This window comes from Lates calcarifer, linkage group LG12 (assembly GCF_001640805.2).
Source record: "Lates calcarifer isolate ASB-BC8 linkage group LG12, TLL_Latcal_v3, whole genome shotgun sequence".
Taxonomy (NCBI): domain Eukaryota; kingdom Metazoa; phylum Chordata; class Actinopteri; family Centropomidae; genus Lates; species Lates calcarifer.
In genome coordinates, this window is record NC_066844.1 from 26,296,999 (window position 1) to 26,316,832 (window position 19,834).

The window sequence follows — 19,834 nt, forward strand, 5'->3', positions numbered from 1 at the left end:
TTTTTTTTTTTCTTCCTCGCGGATTTTTTGGGGTAAAGGAGGGAGGTGTGTAATGGCAGGTGAACCCGACAAACTTTAGTAAAGCACCTGTAATCCAAAGTCAGGTTAAAACAAGCGGGTGGCAACACATTTAATAAAAACGTCACGAGCAAGTGAGCGTTCAATGGATACAGAACATTTTATTTTATTTCTTAAAAAAAAAAAACCATAATAAAACAAATCGTGAGAAAATCGATTCAGCCTTTGTGTTCCGGAAACAAACAATTCTTCGACATTAGATATCCATCCATGCATATATGTATATTTTTAGATTTTTGTTAGAGCCAACACTGTTTAATAAAACATGTTCTGATTCTGCTGGTGTTATCCCCAGCTAGAAATTGGTTGCCAAGCATTGCATCATTCCTTTCATGTGACTCCCATACGCCCCAAATTCGTCCTGGCCGTCTTATGACTGCATCACAATTGCTGCTCGTACAAACTATACAGGCTAGAGTGAGAACAACCAGCTGAGACGACGACACCAGACTACCCGCCTCAGTGCTGATTTTGAGCCACGTCATTGGATGTCGCCAAGGAGAAGATCTTAACTCCGCTCTCCTGATTGGACCGTCGGAACGTCGGTCTTCCGCGTCTTGCGTTCGGTTGAGATGAATCCTCCTTCCCATGCATAGTTCGGTTGGCCGCTCCCTCAATATAAACACCGCCGGGAGTTTCCGAAAAATCACATTCAGACGTCAAGACTGAACAATGGTTAACATGAGCTATCGCCAATTTTTACTAAACTATCCACATTCGAGTTCAAGACAGTCGAGAAGGCGAGCGAATAAAAGAAAAAGGGTAAGTTAAGATTTGTGTGAATAGTTTTGTTTGGTTGTTTGTCGATGTTTTTCGGGTGTTTTACGGAGTAACGGCTACTTAACTTGTAAGTGGTGTGGTGTACTGGAAAGAAAAAAAATGTTTGGCAGATATCCCGGTGCCATTTTTAGAAAAAACAGTTGTCTTAATCAATCACAATTTATACGCAGTTGTTTTTGTGTGTTGTCTGCTTAAGTTGTGAAGCTCACACGGACTTTTAGCTAGCAAGTTTTGAGCTCCGGACTTCTGAGGGAGCCGCACGGTTTAAAATAATTTTGTGAATTTTACAGCTAGGATGAACAATTATTGATATTTTTAGATGTCATTTTATTTGAACGTGTACAACAGATTTTTATTCTCCTCCGTGTGTGTGTGTGTGTGTGTGTGTGTGGCGTCTGACAGTAATTGGTGGGGCTGTTGAGTCGAAACTGAACGGCTTTTTATTTTTGACAGCTGTTTTAGTTTTTCACACTTTCACACAAACCCATTTGGAGTAACTGTTCACCACAGAATGAATAGACGTTTTTATTATTTTGTCTTTTTTTGTTTTTGTTTTCCAGCCCACTATATATTTTTTCTGTGTCGTTTCCTTTTGTTTCGCCCAGTCTTCCTGCTGGACTTACATTTCCATGACGTAATTGCCTTGGCTTTGAGTGGACATGTAGCCCAGTTAAAAAAAATAAAAATATATAGTCTGAATATAACACAGCTGAAACAGGATATTAATAATCTGTATGTTTTATTTACTAATTAAAGTTTAGTTCCTGTATGGTCGCTCACAAACGGAAGTTTAACATTTGACATCAAGTTACAGAGGATTTCTATTTTTCATTATCACTCTGTAACACAGTAATTCACATCCTGCCAGTGTTACATTTATTTAAGGATGTTTTATGATTTTTCAAAAGCAAAGAGGAAAAGCGGAATTCCTTATTTATGTATAATATTCCAGCTACAACCTTAGTCCACAATAACCATAGTAATTATTGTGGATTTTGTGTAGTGGTTTTTCTTAGGACAGCTGTAAGCAGATAGTAAAAGCAGCAGATGCGGCTGTCAGCCCTGCAGAGATCAATACTGGGATTTACTCGTCGCTTTTCTTTTAAGCACTTGTTTATCGATCCCAGCTGTTTTGAGGAGCGGAGAAAGCAGGGGGCGCACTGGAGAACATTTCTGCTCTTTGTTTACAAGAATTAAGTGTCAGGAATTTTATTTTCTCCATCCTTATTGGATCATTTTCAACAATTATCAACAATTTATTTTTTTCATCGTTATTTTATTTTTGTCATTGTTTTCCAAAGCTGGTATTAATGTTTAATTTCCAAACTGAGCTTGCTCTATATTTGTGCAAATCATCATTTTGATTCTGAAATCTCAGCAAATTTCAGATGTCACTTTTAAGACTAATCTTTCAAATTGTTTTTCTTTCAGAATTGTTGGAACAAACTATCTCCAACACATTGGCAGACTTGATTAACAGAGACTTTCTAAAGGTAAATTGCTCTTCTCATATTTCACAGCCTGAATGCTGCATGTTTGTGATTTTTTTTTTGTTCAATTTAATGTAAATTTTGTCCTTTTTTATTGAAATTGTTTAAATATATTTTGTTTATACGTGAATGCTTTGAATCTTTAAATTCCTCTGCAGTACAGTCAATCACTCACTCAGTGTCACTGTTATTCCATTTCACAATTAAGCAGATAACTCATTATATTGTCCTTTGGTCTAGTTTGTGTTATCTTAGAGTAAATAATTACACAGATAAATGATTCTTGCAGCAGTTTCAGTAATGATACTCTCGACCTTTCCATCCCTGCGTACCTTTAAACCATCTCTCTGAACAGTAAGAACGAACATGAACAAGGCGGAGTCACTGTGACGCGTCAGTCATCTAACATACGTTTGTTCTGCCTTCTTTCCTTCATCTTTCTCGTTTCCCGAACCCTCCCCTGTGTGACGTGAACGCCCCCCCCCGCCCCTTCTCAGGTCCAGTGTGAACCGTGTGGCCGAGTATCTGTGCGTTGCGACTGATTGGCGAGATGACTGCCGAGTGGCTACACCTGCCCCCGCCGTACCCCCCTGGTGTGGGGCCGTTGTGTGGTGCAGAGTTGGAGGCGTGGTATGAGGACCTGCAGGATATTCTGGGCTCTGACACGGGAGGGGCAAAACTGGCACGTGCCCCCACATGCACCGAGGTCAGTAGCTTGTAGAACGAAATGGCTTTCACACCTACGATGAGTGTGAGTGTTTTCATCTACTGTGTTTTCTTTTTTTAAGTTTTGTTTCACTGTTTTGCGAAAATAATAAATTCTCACTCAGATTTACTGAAACCAAAGTCTTTGACGTGTTCTGACAGATGTTGACATTTCCGCTTTGTGCTTGTAGAAGGAGCCAGAGTTTCTGGATGTTCTGGAGAGTTGTTCTCTGACATGGCTGACGGACGGAAGCCAGTCGTGGGGCGAAGGTGTCCAGAGGGCAACAGAGGAGATCCACAACACCCAGCCTCTGCATCACACCTCATCGTCATCCTCCTCCTCGTCCTCCTCCTGCATGAGTCCAGCTGTTGCAGAGGAGCGGCAGGCGGAGGCTGAGAGCGGGAGAAGTGGAGATAGCTCGGCTGGAGGCGGCGGCGACCTGCTGCCTCCAGAGTTCTTCGAGTTGCTGAGTGAAGGAGGAGTGGGAATGGTGGATGCGAGCGGAGCGGTGATCAGCAGCGGCTATTATTACCACCACCATCAACACCATCAGGCTAACAACGTCCATCCCGCATCTCCCTCAGCCAGCGAGGAGGAACTGCCCTGTGTCCCCGATTCTCCGTCCTGCTCCTCCTCAGCCTCCCAGTCGCCATCTCAAAATTGTTCCTCCCCCTCCTCACCTGTCTCTTCACCTTCCGTCTACCCGTCCTCACGCCTGGGAAAACGCAAGAGGACCACCAGCGAGAGGGCCAACGGTGCCTTGTCCTCTTTCGCCTCCTCCACACAGCGCACATCCTCATCTTACTCGTCTGCCAAAAAGAGTCGCAAAGAAAGAGAGCAGGAGAACGAGAGGAAGGTACAGGAGCTGACGGAGCAGAACGAGCGCTTGAAAGCGGAGATTGAAAGGCTGGGAGAGGAAGTACAGAGGACACGTAGAGCCCTGATAGAGAGACTAGTCAACACCAGGAAATGAGGATAAAAAAGATAAGGATGGAAGACAGGAATAAAAGATGACAGGTCCTACAGAATTGGAATAAGCAGTGGTGGGGAAAGGTGTAACATGGTGGTCATGAAATGCCTCTTAGACAGAAAAGGATGGAAACCAAAGATATAATTTATGAGAAAGAGGATTTTTTTTTGGAAAAGAGAGAGAGCTAAAGATGGCAAGAAGAAGGAAAGTGATGAAAGTCAAGACAAGAAAAGGCTCAGAGAGAAAGGGCTGCAACAGCAATGCGGCAAATAAAAAGACACAGCATGTATAAAGGAAAAGGAAGAACAGACAGCTCTTAAGTGCAAATCATACAGTGGTTCTGATGAATGTTTGTCATTTTAAAAAATGCCTAACTCAAGTTTCATCACACAGGATGGTAGAAACAACAGTTTTGAGCATTTGATGATTTGTATGTAGGACAGAAAGGAACTTAATTCAGAGAGTGCATTTCATCGTCATCCCTTCCCACCATTTTGCAATAAATTGTAACTCCTACTTTAAGGGCTGCAATCTGGCTAGTAGAGATTATTTGCCCCAATTTTGTGGAGAGTTTAGGAGCTCAGGAAAAGTTTGAAAGTGCCCAGTGCAGTGTGAGAATGAGAGAATGATTTGATTTTTTTTTTTTTTTTTTGGAAGAGAATTCATACCCTTTCTTACTTTTATAACCCATGGCTTGTGTGTATGTGTATTTAAATGAAGCAAGTAGGACCCGGCTATACTTTCTAAGCTGACCTTTTCTATCAATATGGGAATTTGTGGTAGAATTATTAAGCTGTTCTACCGTGATTTACTATTTTTATACAACGCTGTAATATATACAGTTGTACTGTAATGGCTTGTACTGTAATATGCCGACATATCCACTGTTATTTTCTCATTGTAGTCACAGAAATTGTTAATCGTAGAATAATATGCATGGCTTTTATCACTGATGGCATCAGATACATGTATTTTACCATACTGTTTATTTTATCCTTCATTGTAATTCCAAATTTGCAATAAAAGAAAAAAATGCAATTCTTTGTGTGATGTCATATTTATTTATTTGTTTTGTTGTTGACCTGTGTGTGAATGATTGTTGTGAAGAAAACAGAGGTAAATGTTGACGGAGAGCACAGACAGTTTTTACCTGAACTTAATTTATTTTCTGAATCCAAAAAGGGTATTTGTAGCAAATGGCAAAAAAAAAAAACAAACAAAAATTTTCCAGAGGATTTAAAAAAAAAAAAAAAACACCTTTAAATGCGCAACACACCTTCCAATGCTAATATCGTATGCTGACTTTATCACAGGGAGAGTATAAAATCAGTTTCTTTTGGTGTAGGGATTTGGAAAAATCCCTCCATTCTGTAGCTGTATTCATTTGACTCTCTCTTTGTGTGTTTTCATTTCCCCGTCGGCCTATCCAGCATTTCATTAGTCCTCAGTGCCAATACCACATTGTCTTAGATCCTGTCACGGCTTTGCCTTAAGCTAATACCCTCATCTCTCTCTCAGTGTACATCTTGTTCCCGTTCTCCTCAAACCAGTCTCCTCTTCCCTTCCTCTGACTAACCTCCATCATTTTGTTTTCCCTTTTATTTCCTCACTTCTTCTTGCTCTTCTGAGGTGCAGGCTCAGGGCTCTTCCCCTCAGCTGCAGCCAGCTGTTTCTTCAGGTCCAACAGTTTGGCCACCTCTGCTGTGATCACGGCCTTCTCCGCCTTCTGGGCTTTGAGCGCTCGCACCTTGTCCCCCTGCCACAGATAAAATGACAGGCTTTAATCGATTTCTCAGGCCTAAATCTGATTTGATTAAATGTATGGACAAACAGAGACTGGCAGCTTCCTCGCCAAATAGTTAACGATTAACTAGAGCAGCAATTTGTGAGTTTGTAATTCCGCGTGTCCGTCTGGGTTTGGAAAAATTCAGAGTTAAGCATCGAATTTGAAAATATTTCATCGCTGTGTGGTAGAAAATACAATGGAAATTTAAACTTTATAAATGTGTAGACAAAACTGTTCTGATTATTTAATTACAAATGTACACATTACAACATTTTCCAGCTAGAAATACTGATTAAATCTAGTGTATAAAATTATTTATTTGTGACCAGTAGTTTGTTGCGTTTACATTTGATTTATTTATTTTTTTAGTCTTTTTCATTCATCACGGAAAACAGTGTCCGCTTTGTTTCCTGGTGTTAATAAAAACCAGGACAATTAAAATAACAGATAACAATATAACTTAGAGTGTGACCTTTTTTTCACTGATTCCAAATTGACTTCAGTTTGTGAAATGTAGGTTTGCAGTTGATAGATTAACAGTGTGTTGCCACCAGCCAGCGATCTCACCTGCTCAGCCACAGCCTGAGCGAGCTGCTTGGCTTTTTCTGGGTCCACTCCGTTCACCGCCGCCACCTCCAGCAGGAGCAGCAGGAGCTGGCACAGCGGCAGGCTGAGCGCTGGCAGCGCTCTGAGCTGTCGTCTGAGGGCGGAAACAGACACGTGGAGATGTTTGAATCGGAGGCGATTTGATGGCCATTATTTCTAGAAATGACTAACCTCAATTCAGACAATAACACTCATCACTCAAAATGTCGACGGGATTTTATGAGCCATTGGTGTGTGTGAATGGACAATGAATCACACTGGACACACAGATGAGTAGAGTGAAATTCAGAATATGAGGACGTTGGATGAGCTGCTGGTGTTAGTGAAGGCGTGCGGTTTTGACACAGCAGAACCAGTGTGAACTCGCACACAAACAAACACTGCTCTACCTTTTTTTTAGGCGGTTCATCTTCAGGCTAAAGGCAGGCGGTGGAGAAGGTTAGAGAGGGATTATATTTATCTATATGACTGATGTCTGATACATTATTTTAAACATTTACAGTGTTTGCTTGGCAGATGCTCAAATTAAGTCAAATTCTTATTCCTGACGACAGTCTGACAGACGCTGTGCATCTACCAAGTCTTTCTTATTTCATTATTCATAAATAGTCAACCTTTATTACTACACAGACCATTAGACTTCATAAACATCAAATACCTGCTGTCCACCAAATCTCTTCTTCAAAGCCTCGATCTGGTCGACCTCCAGTTTCTGGAACAACGGACTGACCTGGGAATAAAGCGGGTTGGCGGGGGGAAGCAGAGGTAGAAAGTCAAAAAAAAAATATATGCACAAATATCTCAAAAATTTGCAATAGTGGATCCAGCCTAAGGCCAGTGTAGCTGGAAGATTTAACCTGGAGGCTTAATGCTCGTCTTTGAACAAAGAGGATTATGCAAGTAAGTGAGTAGATAACTACGTATGAGAAATTTGCCAGTTTCGATCATGGTCGCCTCTCCAGTGCCGGAGAACGCTGGTGATAAAGGATGTGGTTTGTCGGAGAGGTTTTGCACGTTTACGTGTTGTGTCGTCTTGGTGAATTAGAATAGTGTGCTTTGCTGCTCCTTGTCTGGAGACCTCAGTCACGAATCATGATAGCCTTTGGAGACTGAATGCAGTGTTGGCAGGCTGCTGCAGACACAGGGCCACCACAATTAGGCCTGAAGGGACAAGTGGCCTGAGAGAAACTTGGTGTACGAAGGCTGAGGCCTAGGAACACAGCCCAGGCTATTATTCTTAAGTGTGTGTATGTGTGTTCACACAACAACAATGTCCTGAAATATTGACTGACTGTTGCATCCTCGTTGTATCAGCCTGCATCAATGTGCCGGATGTGCCACAGTTTTGCACGTCTACACATGTATGAACTGTGTGTGTGTGTGTGTGTGTGTGTGTGGACCGTTTTCAGGTCACACTCACAGTGCCGATGCGGTGGCCGGCTCTCAGGGTACAAACAAAGCTGCCAGAGCCCTGCAACATAGTGTTGATACAGGACTGCGGGGCGTTGAGCTGATCCCTGATGGTGTGGCTGACCGATGGCATGTAAGGGAACAGCATCACTGACAGCAAGCAGGCGATGTTCACCGAGACACCGGTCACTGTTCCTGCACGCTGCCTGAAGACGACACACAGTCTGAATCTCTCATTGCTCCTCACATTGGACATTGTGAATGAATGAGTTTCATGTGGTCAGTCTGATCATTGACACACTGAGCTCATTCTGCCTCGTATGCAATGAACACAGGCAGAGGTTGAGTTTGCCGGTCGAGGTCACCTCACCTTTCTGTGTCTCCTCCCTTGATCTTCTTCCAGGGTTCGTTGACCTGAATGTACTGGTTGCCATGGCGAGAGATGTTCAGGATGTGTTTCAGAGCATCACGGATTCTGGAGGAACAGAGTTAATGTTGATTTAAAGTAGTTGTGTGAACTCACTGAACCCAGTCCAAGCACGGGTTTACTTTACCTTCAGATACATCTATGATAAATGTCAAATCAGAGACGTAAACTGTTTAAATGTCCGTCTACCTTTTATGGTTTTAATCATTTTTAATCACTGAATAAAACTAATTAAAGACGAGTGATTAAACCCTCTGAATTCAAACACCATCCGTCTGTCACTGCAGCTGACAGGTGTGTGATTCGAGCCGTCTTACTTGACTTTGTCCATGAGCTGGATGTACTGCTGCAGCTCCCAGCCCACCACCGCCAGCAGCTTCTTATCTTCCTGCTGTAGCTCCATCGCAGGCACACAGCCTTCAAAGAACTTGGTGACAAACATGCCAGCTCTGGAGGAGAGAGAGGGAGAGAGGGGGGAGGAGGAGAGAGGGGGTTGAATGAGACAGATGGAAAAAAAGGAGGGTCAGGGAAAAATATGAGAGCAGCGAGAGAAACGGGGAGAGAGTGAAAGCAAAAAGGAGGGAAGGCCATGTTACTTGACTTGCTAATTGTTTATAAATTATAGATTGTGTTGCCAGATGTAATCCAAGGCTCTGCTGGTGTAAACTAACACGGCAGAGCATCGAGCCTCTTCACTGCTCCTTCATCGCCTCTGAACTGCAGCTGTCTGGAGCCAGTAATTTCTGAAACGAGGTTTATGTGTCCATCAGGAGGATGTTCGTAGTGAGAAAGTTTTTTGTCATGTCTGACGCAACAAACTGCTCCATATTTTACACATCTCTCAGCCTCTGAGGAAGGTTTGACCTGACCAGAGAGCTCTGACACGGCTGTCAGATTTACAATCAACTGTGATTCTGATGTGTGAGCATGAACTTTGTGTGACCTGCGTTCCTGATTTGTTTTAGTCGTTTAATTAGCTAAACTGCTAAACCCTGAGGCTTTTTTCATCCTGAGAAACAACAGTATTCTTACTGTTAAAATGACTGAATCATCCTAATCAATACAGTAATGTTTGCTGTTGGTAAATGCTAAGTCAGGATTTACCTGTTCTGAGCCGTCAAGCTGATTATTGGTGAAATCGTAAACAGTAATTAGCTGAACGCCACCGATTTAGTGACTGGATCCAGGCGAGGACAGAATTTCTTTTCTGAAGCAGAATACTTTCTACCTCCAACACCTTAGGCTGGATGCAATCTACGAGATATTTTTGAACCAATTAGGCATCAGCGTTGCTGCCCGAGACCAATTTTGAAGATCAAGGTACTTTGGGGAAAAAAAAGCTGCAGAGAAAAATCTTTGATGTGGGATTTAACCCTGATCTTTTAAAAATCATCTGAGGCGATGTAATTGGGGCTAAATTACGCCATCCCAAACAAATGTAGAAAACTAGGGTGAGCCTCTTGTAATAGTTCTCACTCTAACAGAGTTTTTTCAATGAGTACAACAATCTGAAAACTTAGTAATTGGACTGGATGACAGTTTTGCTGCATATTTACTTTTGAGTCAAACTTATGTAGGAACAGCGAGCAACTTGAAGTGGATTGCCCCATTTTTTCTTTCACTGGTAACTGAAAAAGATTAAAACAGAAAGAAACAGCAACACAGGGAACGAAACAAAGTCAGGGAAGAAGTATCATGTAAGTTTCTGCTTTAAGGAGCCTGGTGCAGGTTCCTTTGTCAGGGGTTTGAAGCAGGGCTTCATTTCAAAACATACGACCATTACCAACCTGTTGATGAAGTTGCCCAGGTTGTTGAGCAGCTCAGAGTTGTTCTTCAGAGCCATGTCAGCCCAGGAGAAGGCAGAGTCCTGTCCCTCTGGACGCACATACAGGAGGTAGAATCTCCACACATCGGACGGGATGCCCGTGTCTTTTGCCATGTCTCCAAACACGCCGACGCCGCGGCTCTTGGAGAACTTAGTGTCCTCGTAATTCAGATACTCTGTGATCGAGAAGATGGAGCATGAGTTACTGTCACAGCTGAACCTTAACTTCCAGTGTGGATGTAGTAACTCGTGATGGCTGTGTTACATAACTGGAAAACAGAGCAGGTGTGCCTTTACAGTTTAAGATCTGTTCATATAAAACATAAATAATGAATCAAAGGCTGAAAGCAGTCAGTCGAAGTCAGTAATTACCGGTGGCGACGAGGTGGCTGACCAGAGTGTAGTTGTCTTGAGCTCCCAGCAGGGAGCAGGGGAACACCACACTGTGGAATGGCACGTTGTCTTTGGCCATGAAGTTGTACAGCTCCACCTGGTGGCAGAGACACAACAGTGCACCGAGAGGATGACATCATATTAGATCATCATGAGATCATCCAGTTCAAAGAGGACTTATCAGCTCCCCCCAACCCCCACCTCCCCCTGTCTCACTCAAATACAGGCCATCACACTCACATAACAGGAGCTCAGTCCTCGGCTTTTAGATGGAAGGAGATGAGATGAGTCAGTGAGAGTGGGGAAGATATGTTAGATTCTTTTTTTAAATCCTTAAGGTTTTAAGTCTTTTAAATCAAGTTCCAGTAAAATTAAATTTAGGGAGGTGATAAGTAGCTATCTAGACTGGTTCCTGTGTGTGTGGGAGGTGGTGAGGTGTGAAATCTTAAAATATGAAGCTCAAATGTGCTGATGACCTGCGCTGACCTTACAGTATACTGCTTTCAGCCAAATCTACTGTGTCTAAAAGTGAACATGTATTTTTATTTAGAATTAAAGAGGGTGCTGCTTCACATTAGGGTTATTCCCACTGTGTTCTGATGGAGAGATGGGACAATGAAAAACGCAAACAGACCCACTCTGCGCTGTAAGAGACAAATCTGTGCCGAGCTTGTGCAGCAGTATGACACGTAAACGTGTGTGTTGGGAGTGTGGTACCTGCTGAGGATTCTTCCACCACTTCTCCCATTTGTCGGTGTAGTTGGCTGTAATGGACAGATAACCGATGGGGGCGTCGAACCACACGTAGAAGACCTGAGGAGGAGGAAGTGATTGAGGCCGTGTCAGTCACTGCAGCATTTGTAAACAAGTTAATGAAGTGCATAGTCATTTTCGATGTTTAATTAGGACCCTGACCTTAGATATTAAGTGTCTGCATTCATTATCTTCTCAGCAGGTGATACAGCTGAGCAGTCAGGCTTTATTATTACTCATTAAAGTGGTGTGAGCGTCTTTTCCACAGTGTGCAGAAATACCAAATTAATAACAAGCAAATGCTGTCCGACGGCAACATCTGTAATGTGAACAATGATGTTTTACTCTGTGCGACAAAACCAGACCTTCTCTTTAAAGTCGGGGTGAGGCACTGGCGTTCCCCACTGCAGGTCCCTGGTGATGCAGCGAGGTTTGAGTCCATCTCTCAGCCAGGAGCGGGTGATCTGTTTGGCGTTCACCGTCCAGTCTCCAGTGCTGGTCGACTTCTCCAGCCACTGCTCTAACTGGTTCTCTAACTGTGCGAGAAAGAGAGCGAGAGAATGAAAATGCTGACAAAACACCCTCATGTCTTAACTCTCCACTGCAGCTCAAGAAAGAGTAAAGCTGTTTATATAATGAAATTACCACAGCGGTACACTGCCTACCGCGAGCTGCGTGGGTCTGAGTGCTACTTTACGCTCACTAAACTGGCTTACTCTGACTCCATCCCTGTGGCTGACACAGCTCTGTTTAAACTGGAGAGTGGACAACCAAAGAAACTGAAACCCATACCTTTGGCAGGTCTAGGAAAAGATGTTTGGAGGAGCGGATGACTGGAGTCTGCCTGCAGACTTTACACTGAGGTTCCTGGAGGAGACGACAACGATCAACACTGATTCAACCGAATTAAACCTGATGTTGTATCTGAATTTACAGTTTAGAAGAATCTTCTCAATAATCCTCAGTGAGTGATCAGGACAGTCGTCCTCTCACCCTGAGCTCCACAGCGTTGATGAGCCGCCCACACTTGTCGCACTGATCGCCGCGAGCTTCTGGGTAGCTGCAGTGAGGACAGGTGCCCTCTACGAAGCGGTCAGCCAGGAAACGCTGACAGTTCTCACAACGCAGCTGCTCCACCGTGTCCTCCACCAGGAACCCGTGCTCATGGAGCCGCCAGAAGATATTCTGGGCTATCCTGAAAAAAAATAACAGAGGAGGGAGATGGTTGGGAGATTCTTCGGGGGTTGTGTGATTTTGGCCTGTGTTTGGTCTGTGAGCACTGATCAGTTACTGAAGCCTGACCACATTTTTGACTTAGAAACTGTCAGGGTCAATATATGTAGCTATATATGCAGAAAACAGAGCAGTATACTAGAAAAATAAGATGAAGGGAAGAGGCTTGGTGTATTGATTTAGTAAAAAAAACAAAGCTGATAGTAACGTTTGGTCGTAGCTTGGTAAATCTAAAATATAAGACTTTACATCCAAAGCACACAGTCTGTAATCTGTGGGCTCTTTGTTTTTCAAAGAATGTGATGCTCGTGCCTTTTCTGTTATACTCTATCAAAGCAAAGGCCCAAACAAGTTTTCATCTTTGAAATCCTTTTCAATGTTCAAGCTCAAGGATTTGAGTCGTTTTTATTGAAGAAAAGTGCGTCTCTTTTGTTTCTCCTTTCCATGTGTAAGAAGTTGAAACCAGCAGAGCCACTGTGCCATGTCCTCTTTGATTATCTGTATACAACAAACAGTAATCTGACAGTTTGTCCATACAGTGATGAGAGCTCTGTACAGCCCACTGACAGTAAATCACACCCGCTCCATTACTTTCATAGCTTCATTAATTCCTAAGAGAAACAGTCCATAACATTGAAAAAACTCTTTCCCCTTCCAGACTGTGGTCACTTCATCCATATTACTAAACTGATAACTTTACTATAGAGGGCCCAATATTTTTTTCTTGGATCGACTTTCCTTTGTTATTTATCTCTATTTGTGGCTGCCTTTTAAAAAAAAAGTTAAATTATGAAAAGAGAATTAAAAACCAAATTATTTAATAAAGTGAAGACAGGTTCCAGACAAGTCACTCCTACAGAATTAAAAAAAAAGTAATTTAATAGGATTTCTTTTCTTTAGGTAAAGCTCTGTAAAGTAAACAATAACCTACATTTCCACAATCATTCTCAATAATCTCTGAGATTAAGTAAAGCACAATTTATGGTTGCAAGGGCTAGACGTCCACACCAGTATCTACTGTGAGATTACAGTAATCCTGTGTTATGTAACTTCATAGTAAGTGTATAGTAATAGTATAGAAACGTGTTCTTTCATACCAAAGCATTAACACCGCTTCCTTCCCTTCCCTTCACTTACTCCGTCTGCTTCTCAGTGGTGGTTCTGCCAAAAAAGTCAAAGTCAATCTGGAACCACTTGTAGATGCTGGAGTGAACGGCGTGATACTTGTCGCAGATCTGCTGCGGCGTCAGGCCCTCCTCTCTGGCCTTGTTCTCTGTAGCCGTGCCGTACTCGTCTGTGCCGCACACAAACAGCAGGTTCCAGCCTCGCAGACGGCCATACCTGCAAGAGGATGACGGATAGATTACAAAGAAAAACAGTGAGAATGAGTGAGGAATGAAAAATAGAATAAGTTGAATTAGAGAATAAGATGATGGAGAACCTGCTGGAAGTTTTTGAGTATAGAAATATTAAAATGTGTTTGCTGGAAGGGTCAGTGTTTTCTTCAGGATTATCAGCACTTTTCTGAGACCTAAAGAAGTTTTTACCTGGAGAAGACGTCAGCGCTGAGGACACAGCCAATGATGTTGCCCAGGTGGGGGACATTGTTGACGTAAGGCAAGGCACTGGTCACCAGGATGTTTCGTTTGCCCTCCTGTGGCAAACTGAAGAAAAAAAACAGAATTTGGATCAAGTCCAGAGAGAGGATCTCAGCTGATGTGATCCCTGTAGGATTCTCTAACATCCTGAACTACAACAAGCAACTGCAAATCACCTGAATGGAAGATGGAAGTATAATGACTGGGAAAATGGCACTCTGAAGCACTTACATGGGGTGTTGTCTGTCTGCAGCGAGCGGGCCCGCATTCAAGTCTTTGCTCCAGGTGAGAACAGCAGCCTCCATCTCCTCCTCTGAAACCGCACGCTCTCCCTCTTCACACTAAACAAACATGAAGATACAGAGGACACATTAAGTGGGAATTAAACTGAGAACAACATGGAAGGCTGGTAATCTCTACACCAAGATATTCCTGCTGGTTCATCCTTTTTCATTTGAGCAAGATTCTGAATATAGCCCAAAAATAAGGGGTTATAACTGGACTGACTGATGCCTCCAAGTCTTAAACATCATGTTGATCATGATGAACTGTCAAAGGAACAATTCACTGTAAGTGTTCCCCTTTCTTACATTCTCATCAAGAGCCACCCTCTCACTTCTTTCTTCCTTTCCTTTTTTTGAACTGTGTTTTATTCTTACACATGCCCCATAAATCACCGACTCCCATGTAACCTCTTGACTTTCAACCCAGAGGCACTCGGCAATCTGAGATCCACACATCCTGCAACCTCCTCTGACAGGCAGCCATAACTCCTGCTGCTAAATTTGATTGACAGCTGTTCAAATCCTCCCATGCTTCCACAAGAGAGAGAGAGAGAGAGAGAGCAGAGGATAAAGAAATAGTGATGTAACCTCCACATGCTGCATGTTCTATATCCTAACACAGGTGTTAATTTAGCTTTTATAGAGCCAGGTTAAGTCTCACCCAAAGACTGCATCTGCTCTACAGGACAGCCCTAGTTTAAGTGAGGTGAATTCAAGTCTTGCAACCCTTTGAATGCTTCAACTTTTTTCCTAAGAAGAAAAAAAATGCTTCAGTGAGGTAAAGACAGGAAATGTGGGAAAGGAAACGTGTGACAAAACACGTCTTGTAACATGTTTGTGCATCTATAGCTTGAAGAGAAGAGGCAAAAAAACAGACAATAAATCTTCTTGGAAACCTCACAGGGTTCCCTGAGGCGAGAGCACAAGTGCAGTTACCACCTCTGAATGCTTTTTGTTCAGTAAGAATGCTTCAAGTCTAATAGTCATCCTGATGATCTGGCAGATACCTCAGCAGGGTTGCTGTTGCATGGCTGTGTGTCTCTGCAATGGCTGCTCCGAGGGGCAGGCTGCCTCTGCATGTAGCTCTTCATGCCCTGCAGGCCTTTTCCCTGGAGCACTTTCTGAGCAGCAGACTGGCAACTGTGCATAGCAGCCACGCGGTCAAACCAAGACTTCACAGACTTGCGTTCACCTGGAAAAAGGAAAAAAGGGGGGCAGAAATAGTAGGGGGGCAGAAAAGAAGAAAAAAAGTGAGCATGAGGATGAAACAAAGGAAGGAGGAAGGTAAATCAAAGGTATTTAAAAGGGAACTTTTTGTTCATGGGTGGCCAACAACAAAGAATTTTAAAATGTATGACTACTTACCCAGTGCTAGTGAAGACTCAGATAAAACTGGGTACAGTGCAGCCCACAAAACAACATCAGCAACTGAAACAGCTTCCTAAACACAGAACAGTTTAATGAGCATCATTTTATAAAGCAATTTAAACACACTAAAAGCCCTAAACAAAGCAGAGGACCCTCCTGTGACTCTGTACATGCAGAACAACTGTGACGGAGATTATTTTCAGCCTCAATGTGGTTGGTGCTCACATCTTACTAAATAAAGACTATACTGTATGTGCTGCTGCAACTGTGTTTGCTCACCAGTTTTTCTTTAGCTTAACACAGTGCTCCTCCAAGCCATGCCGAGCACCAAGAGACTTAACAAAACATATTTCTGTACACATGAAATATATGACAGATGCAGATGATTTGTTGCCACAGGGGCTGCAAATACCACAGAGAGCTGATCCCCCCCCCCCCCCACACACACACAGACTCAGACTCAGACACCCACACTCAGGCACATCTGCATCATAAGGGACCTCCTCCCCGGATGAATCTTTTTTAACTTAAAAATGCATCACTAGCTCAGCATCAGCTGCTGAAAAAAAGACGAAGAGGAAAAGAGATGTTGCCGGAGGAGCCTGATGTGGCACACACTCAGTTAGACTCAGCTGAGCTTCCAAAGAGGCATCATGAACTTTTGACTGGATTTTATAATGTCTATATGGACTGAAAAGGCTTTGTGTGAGTGAGAACGCTCTTGCCTTCTAAATGTTTTGAAAATATATATGGCAACTAAATGGGCACCGGAAAATATAAAATACAACAGCTAAACAGGAGATTTTGATACTGTACCCCTGTTAAATATGGCATGTTCCCCTTGCTCAAGCTTTGGTCCAAGTAGTTTAGAGGCCCCTGGAGGACTTTAGACACCTCTGAACCTTTTCCCTGCAGCACTGCCATGTGAAGAGCCTCGAGCAGTGCAGGCTGAACAAATAAGACAAAGCAGCGGTTAATTACAATTGATCGAATGGCATTAGGTTTAAAAAAATCCTTAAACCCTACACAGAGTATACAGATAGATTCCTTAACACTGGTTAAGGAAGCTCTGTTTTTGTTATGTGGAGTTTACCTGAAGATCTGTGGCCTCCCATTCAAGCCACTGATAGCAAAGCTCACTGGATTCTTGTCCATTTACTTCAAACAGGTATCTGAAATGTTTAAAAGGTGTGTGGGGGGGAGACACAGTGTTTAAGGCAGGGACAGCAATTATAATGTAATACACGTTTATTCAAATTCAGGGAATGTATCCAAGTCTGAGTTATAAATGAAGTGGACCGGTGCGATCCGTTGCAGCCAATCATGACGTTCGTGCTCGTGCACAGGTGGCGGGAGGGTATAAAAGGGGGCAGCGGGAGCGAGAGCGAAGGAAATTATGGTGCATGCTAACGATATGGAGCGGAGGCGGGATAATGGCAGATAAACAGCTTAAGAGGAAACGCACAGAGGAATATACATTTAAAAATAAAGGTTGTTATCAGGACAGGTGGAAGATCCGCGTTAATATCGGTGCGACTGCAGCAGTGGAAGGACCTCCGGGAGCTGAAAGGCCTGAAAACAGACGCCGAAGCCGCCATTACTGCTCGACAGGTGAGTAACATTAGTTGTGCTGTGTTTCACAGAGGCGGTAGGTCAGTGCTGTTTTGTCCTGTTTGTTCTTGGTGTAATGTTTGTTAGACAAGGAGGAGGGCTGTGAATATCGCTGTCTGCAGCTGCTGTGCTAGCTCTGAGAAACCCTGTCCGCTCTTAGCTTCACGGCAGCTAATGTAACACACGATACACATGACACAAGTGCTCCGTCGCTGTTTGTTGTGATATTTGTCTTTCCGACGTTTATGGAGGCTTTTATAGACAAGACCACCTGAAAACACACCGTGAAGTTCACCGGTTCATTATTGGAAATGCTAAGCTAGGTGAAGTTACCCTCCTCGTTAGCTAAGCTATAGCTCTACAGGCCTCTCGTAGGTCACTGTAGTTCCGCTAAAACAACCTAAACCACTAAGTCTTGCTAGTTTTTATTCCGTTATATTGCGGATGCTGTGTTTTTGTGTGTGTATGTCGGTCCTTCGATAACTTTTTATATCACATATTTTATTCAGCTGTGAAAAAACGGACGCGTTCGATTCCGCCATTTTCCGTCAGAGTGTGGGGGTTACCATGGTGATGCACGTCCACGAGTTAACTGAGCGGAGCTTCTTCGTTTATACTATTAATTGAACATAATCAAACCGATACACTACCAGATCTGTCTGCTTTATTGGCACTGACATTCATAAATGACCAAGCAGGATGTGTGTATACTGTACTGACTGGCAGATGGCATTGGAGCTGAAAAGGTGCAGCCCGCTCGGCAGGAGGAGGGCTGGCAAAGCTGGACGGCTGAGGAAGGGCACCACTGTCTCTGAAAAAAATAAGTGATCATTAGTTTGTTTAAATAAGTCTGAATGAAATGCACAACAGCAAACAAGATTGTTATGCACGTGGGCGAGTTTCTGGACTAGTTGGACTAGATTCTATGTCTGTTTGGTACAAATCTTAAATCCTCTATTTAATTGCTGTGTCTTCAGAGTGGAAGAATAGACGTCTATATACATTTGCATAACATTAAACCTCATTATCTTATTTATTTCAACACATTCTAAGGCAGAGATTGTAATTGATCAACACTGCATTAATACAGTATGAATATGCTACATGAATATGTAGCGTTTAAAAAATGATATCCACCTTACTAAATATATAATATTTCAGACTTCATCCCACATACTTCCACAACCATAGCACTGTTATGTGTATTTCTGAACACAGCCCACTGATTCATGCACTGTGGCTGCAGGCCAGATGGTCCTGGTTATTCATCTCTGTGATCCAGCTCCCAAGGAGGACTAGCACACATCTGGGACAGGGAGTGAAGCATCTCTCACATGTCTGAGACAATCAGGCCATAAGCCTGAAGCTGGGATTAATTACCATTTAATTAGAATCTAATTCCTTTACACCAGGAGAATCTAGATAATATTCCACCAGTCTCCAGGAGTATATACAGCCCATGTGATCCATCTGTATTGTTTTAGGAGTAGTCAGTTCAAAAAATGTATTGTGTTAAACTTATTGTGTTGGTTTTGGTTTAAATCGATATTACACTCTGTTCAAATAGGTTTTCAGTTCCCTGTGTATCGATCAGGGTTTGTTTTTGGGTGTAACCTGATCTGTGTGACAGGAATAACCGTGTCAGATGTTGAACCAAAACTGCTGGCAGTTTCAAGTTAGCCTTGTTATTTCGGGAAAAAAACATTTTCCATTTCTGACAACACAAAGAAAGTGGTATGTTCACGTACAGGTGGGGGCTCAACACCTGTAGCTATGCGCTGATAAACAAAGGCTACGTGAAGCTGCACAAACAAACGCTGTTAAAACAAGCTGAACAAAACAGTGATGTGCAGTAAGAGACTTTTCCAGCTGATTCTCAGGTGCAGATACAGGTAGCTCACTCCATTCATTATGACTGACTCTGACAGGCAGTTATTACTGATAGCTAGCTAGCTATCCCATAGTAGCAACCGTCAGTTAGCACAGATTCAGCTCAAACTCCACAAAAATCAATGTTACATGTAATAATTAGCCAGTGCCGCCTTTGGCCAAACGGCAGCTGCTGTTAGTGTTCATTACAGTCAGATTTACAGATGAATATAAAGCTAACCATGCTGTCTTACCTTCGTGGTTGACATACTGGATGTCACACTGAACTCCAGTCACTCCTAACGCAGCTAACACCTTCAGGCAGTGCGGGTTGCCTTCACTTACGAAGAGCTTCATTTGGCCGTTTGTTAGCTACTCGGCTATGATGGGACTGATGGCTGACTTTAACGACTGTCTGACTTTATTTTTTACTTTAACACAAGACAAGTAGCCGTGGTAACTTTGCCGGTGAGTGCCGTTCACTCCACACACACGCTGATGCAAGCATTGTCGGCTCTGTTACAAATGGCGGAGTTGTAGTTTTGGAGCGGTGTCTGTGTCGTTGCCACCAATCGCAGCTGTTTGCTTAAAGGACTGCGTCTCCCATGAGCCATTTCCCGGGGCGTAAAATCGTCGCACAGTGGTTG

General features: G+C 43.0%; 3 protein-coding genes across 4 annotated transcripts in view; 2 read left to right on the forward strand and 1 right to left on the reverse strand.

The window, feature by feature from the left end:
• Positions 1-685: 685 nt before the first annotated feature.
• Positions 686-5,062, forward strand: ddit3 (DNA-damage-inducible transcript 3). Its single transcript, XM_018678927.2, has 4 exons — positions 686-840; positions 2,290-2,351; positions 2,846-3,054; positions 3,245-5,062. Exons 3-4 carry the CDS (start codon positions 2,899-2,901, stop codon positions 4,025-4,027), a joined length of 939 nt encoding a protein of 312 aa, XP_018534443.1. The 5' UTR covers positions 686-840; positions 2,290-2,351; positions 2,846-2,898; the 3' UTR covers positions 4,028-5,062.
• On the reverse strand, positions 4,654-19,712 carry mars1 (methionyl-tRNA synthetase 1). The gene is given in 23 exon segments (XM_018678910.2): positions 4,654-5,780; positions 6,378-6,446; positions 6,448-6,510; positions 6,806-6,832; positions 7,075-7,146; positions 7,837-8,032; positions 8,197-8,301; positions 8,571-8,702; positions 10,041-10,254; positions 10,451-10,568; positions 11,189-11,284; positions 11,590-11,760; positions 12,017-12,091; positions 12,218-12,419; positions 13,595-13,798; positions 14,005-14,121; positions 14,287-14,396; positions 15,347-15,531; positions 15,705-15,780; positions 16,524-16,655; positions 16,801-16,879; positions 18,039-18,129; positions 19,442-19,712. Coding segments are annotated over 23 exon segments (2,787 nt in total). The 5' UTR covers positions 19,545-19,712; the 3' UTR covers positions 4,654-5,630.
• Positions 16,943-19,834, forward strand: part of arhgap9 (Rho GTPase activating protein 9) — a 40,838-nt gene continuing 37,946 nt past the window's right edge. Inside the window, exon 1 of one of the 2 annotated variants that reach the window (XM_018678916.2) lies at positions 16,943-17,318. The gene's annotated coding sequence lies outside the window, so the exon portion shown is untranslated. The remainder of the gene's footprint in view (positions 17,319-19,834) is intronic. The other variant, XM_018678911.2, reaches the window with a different exon arrangement.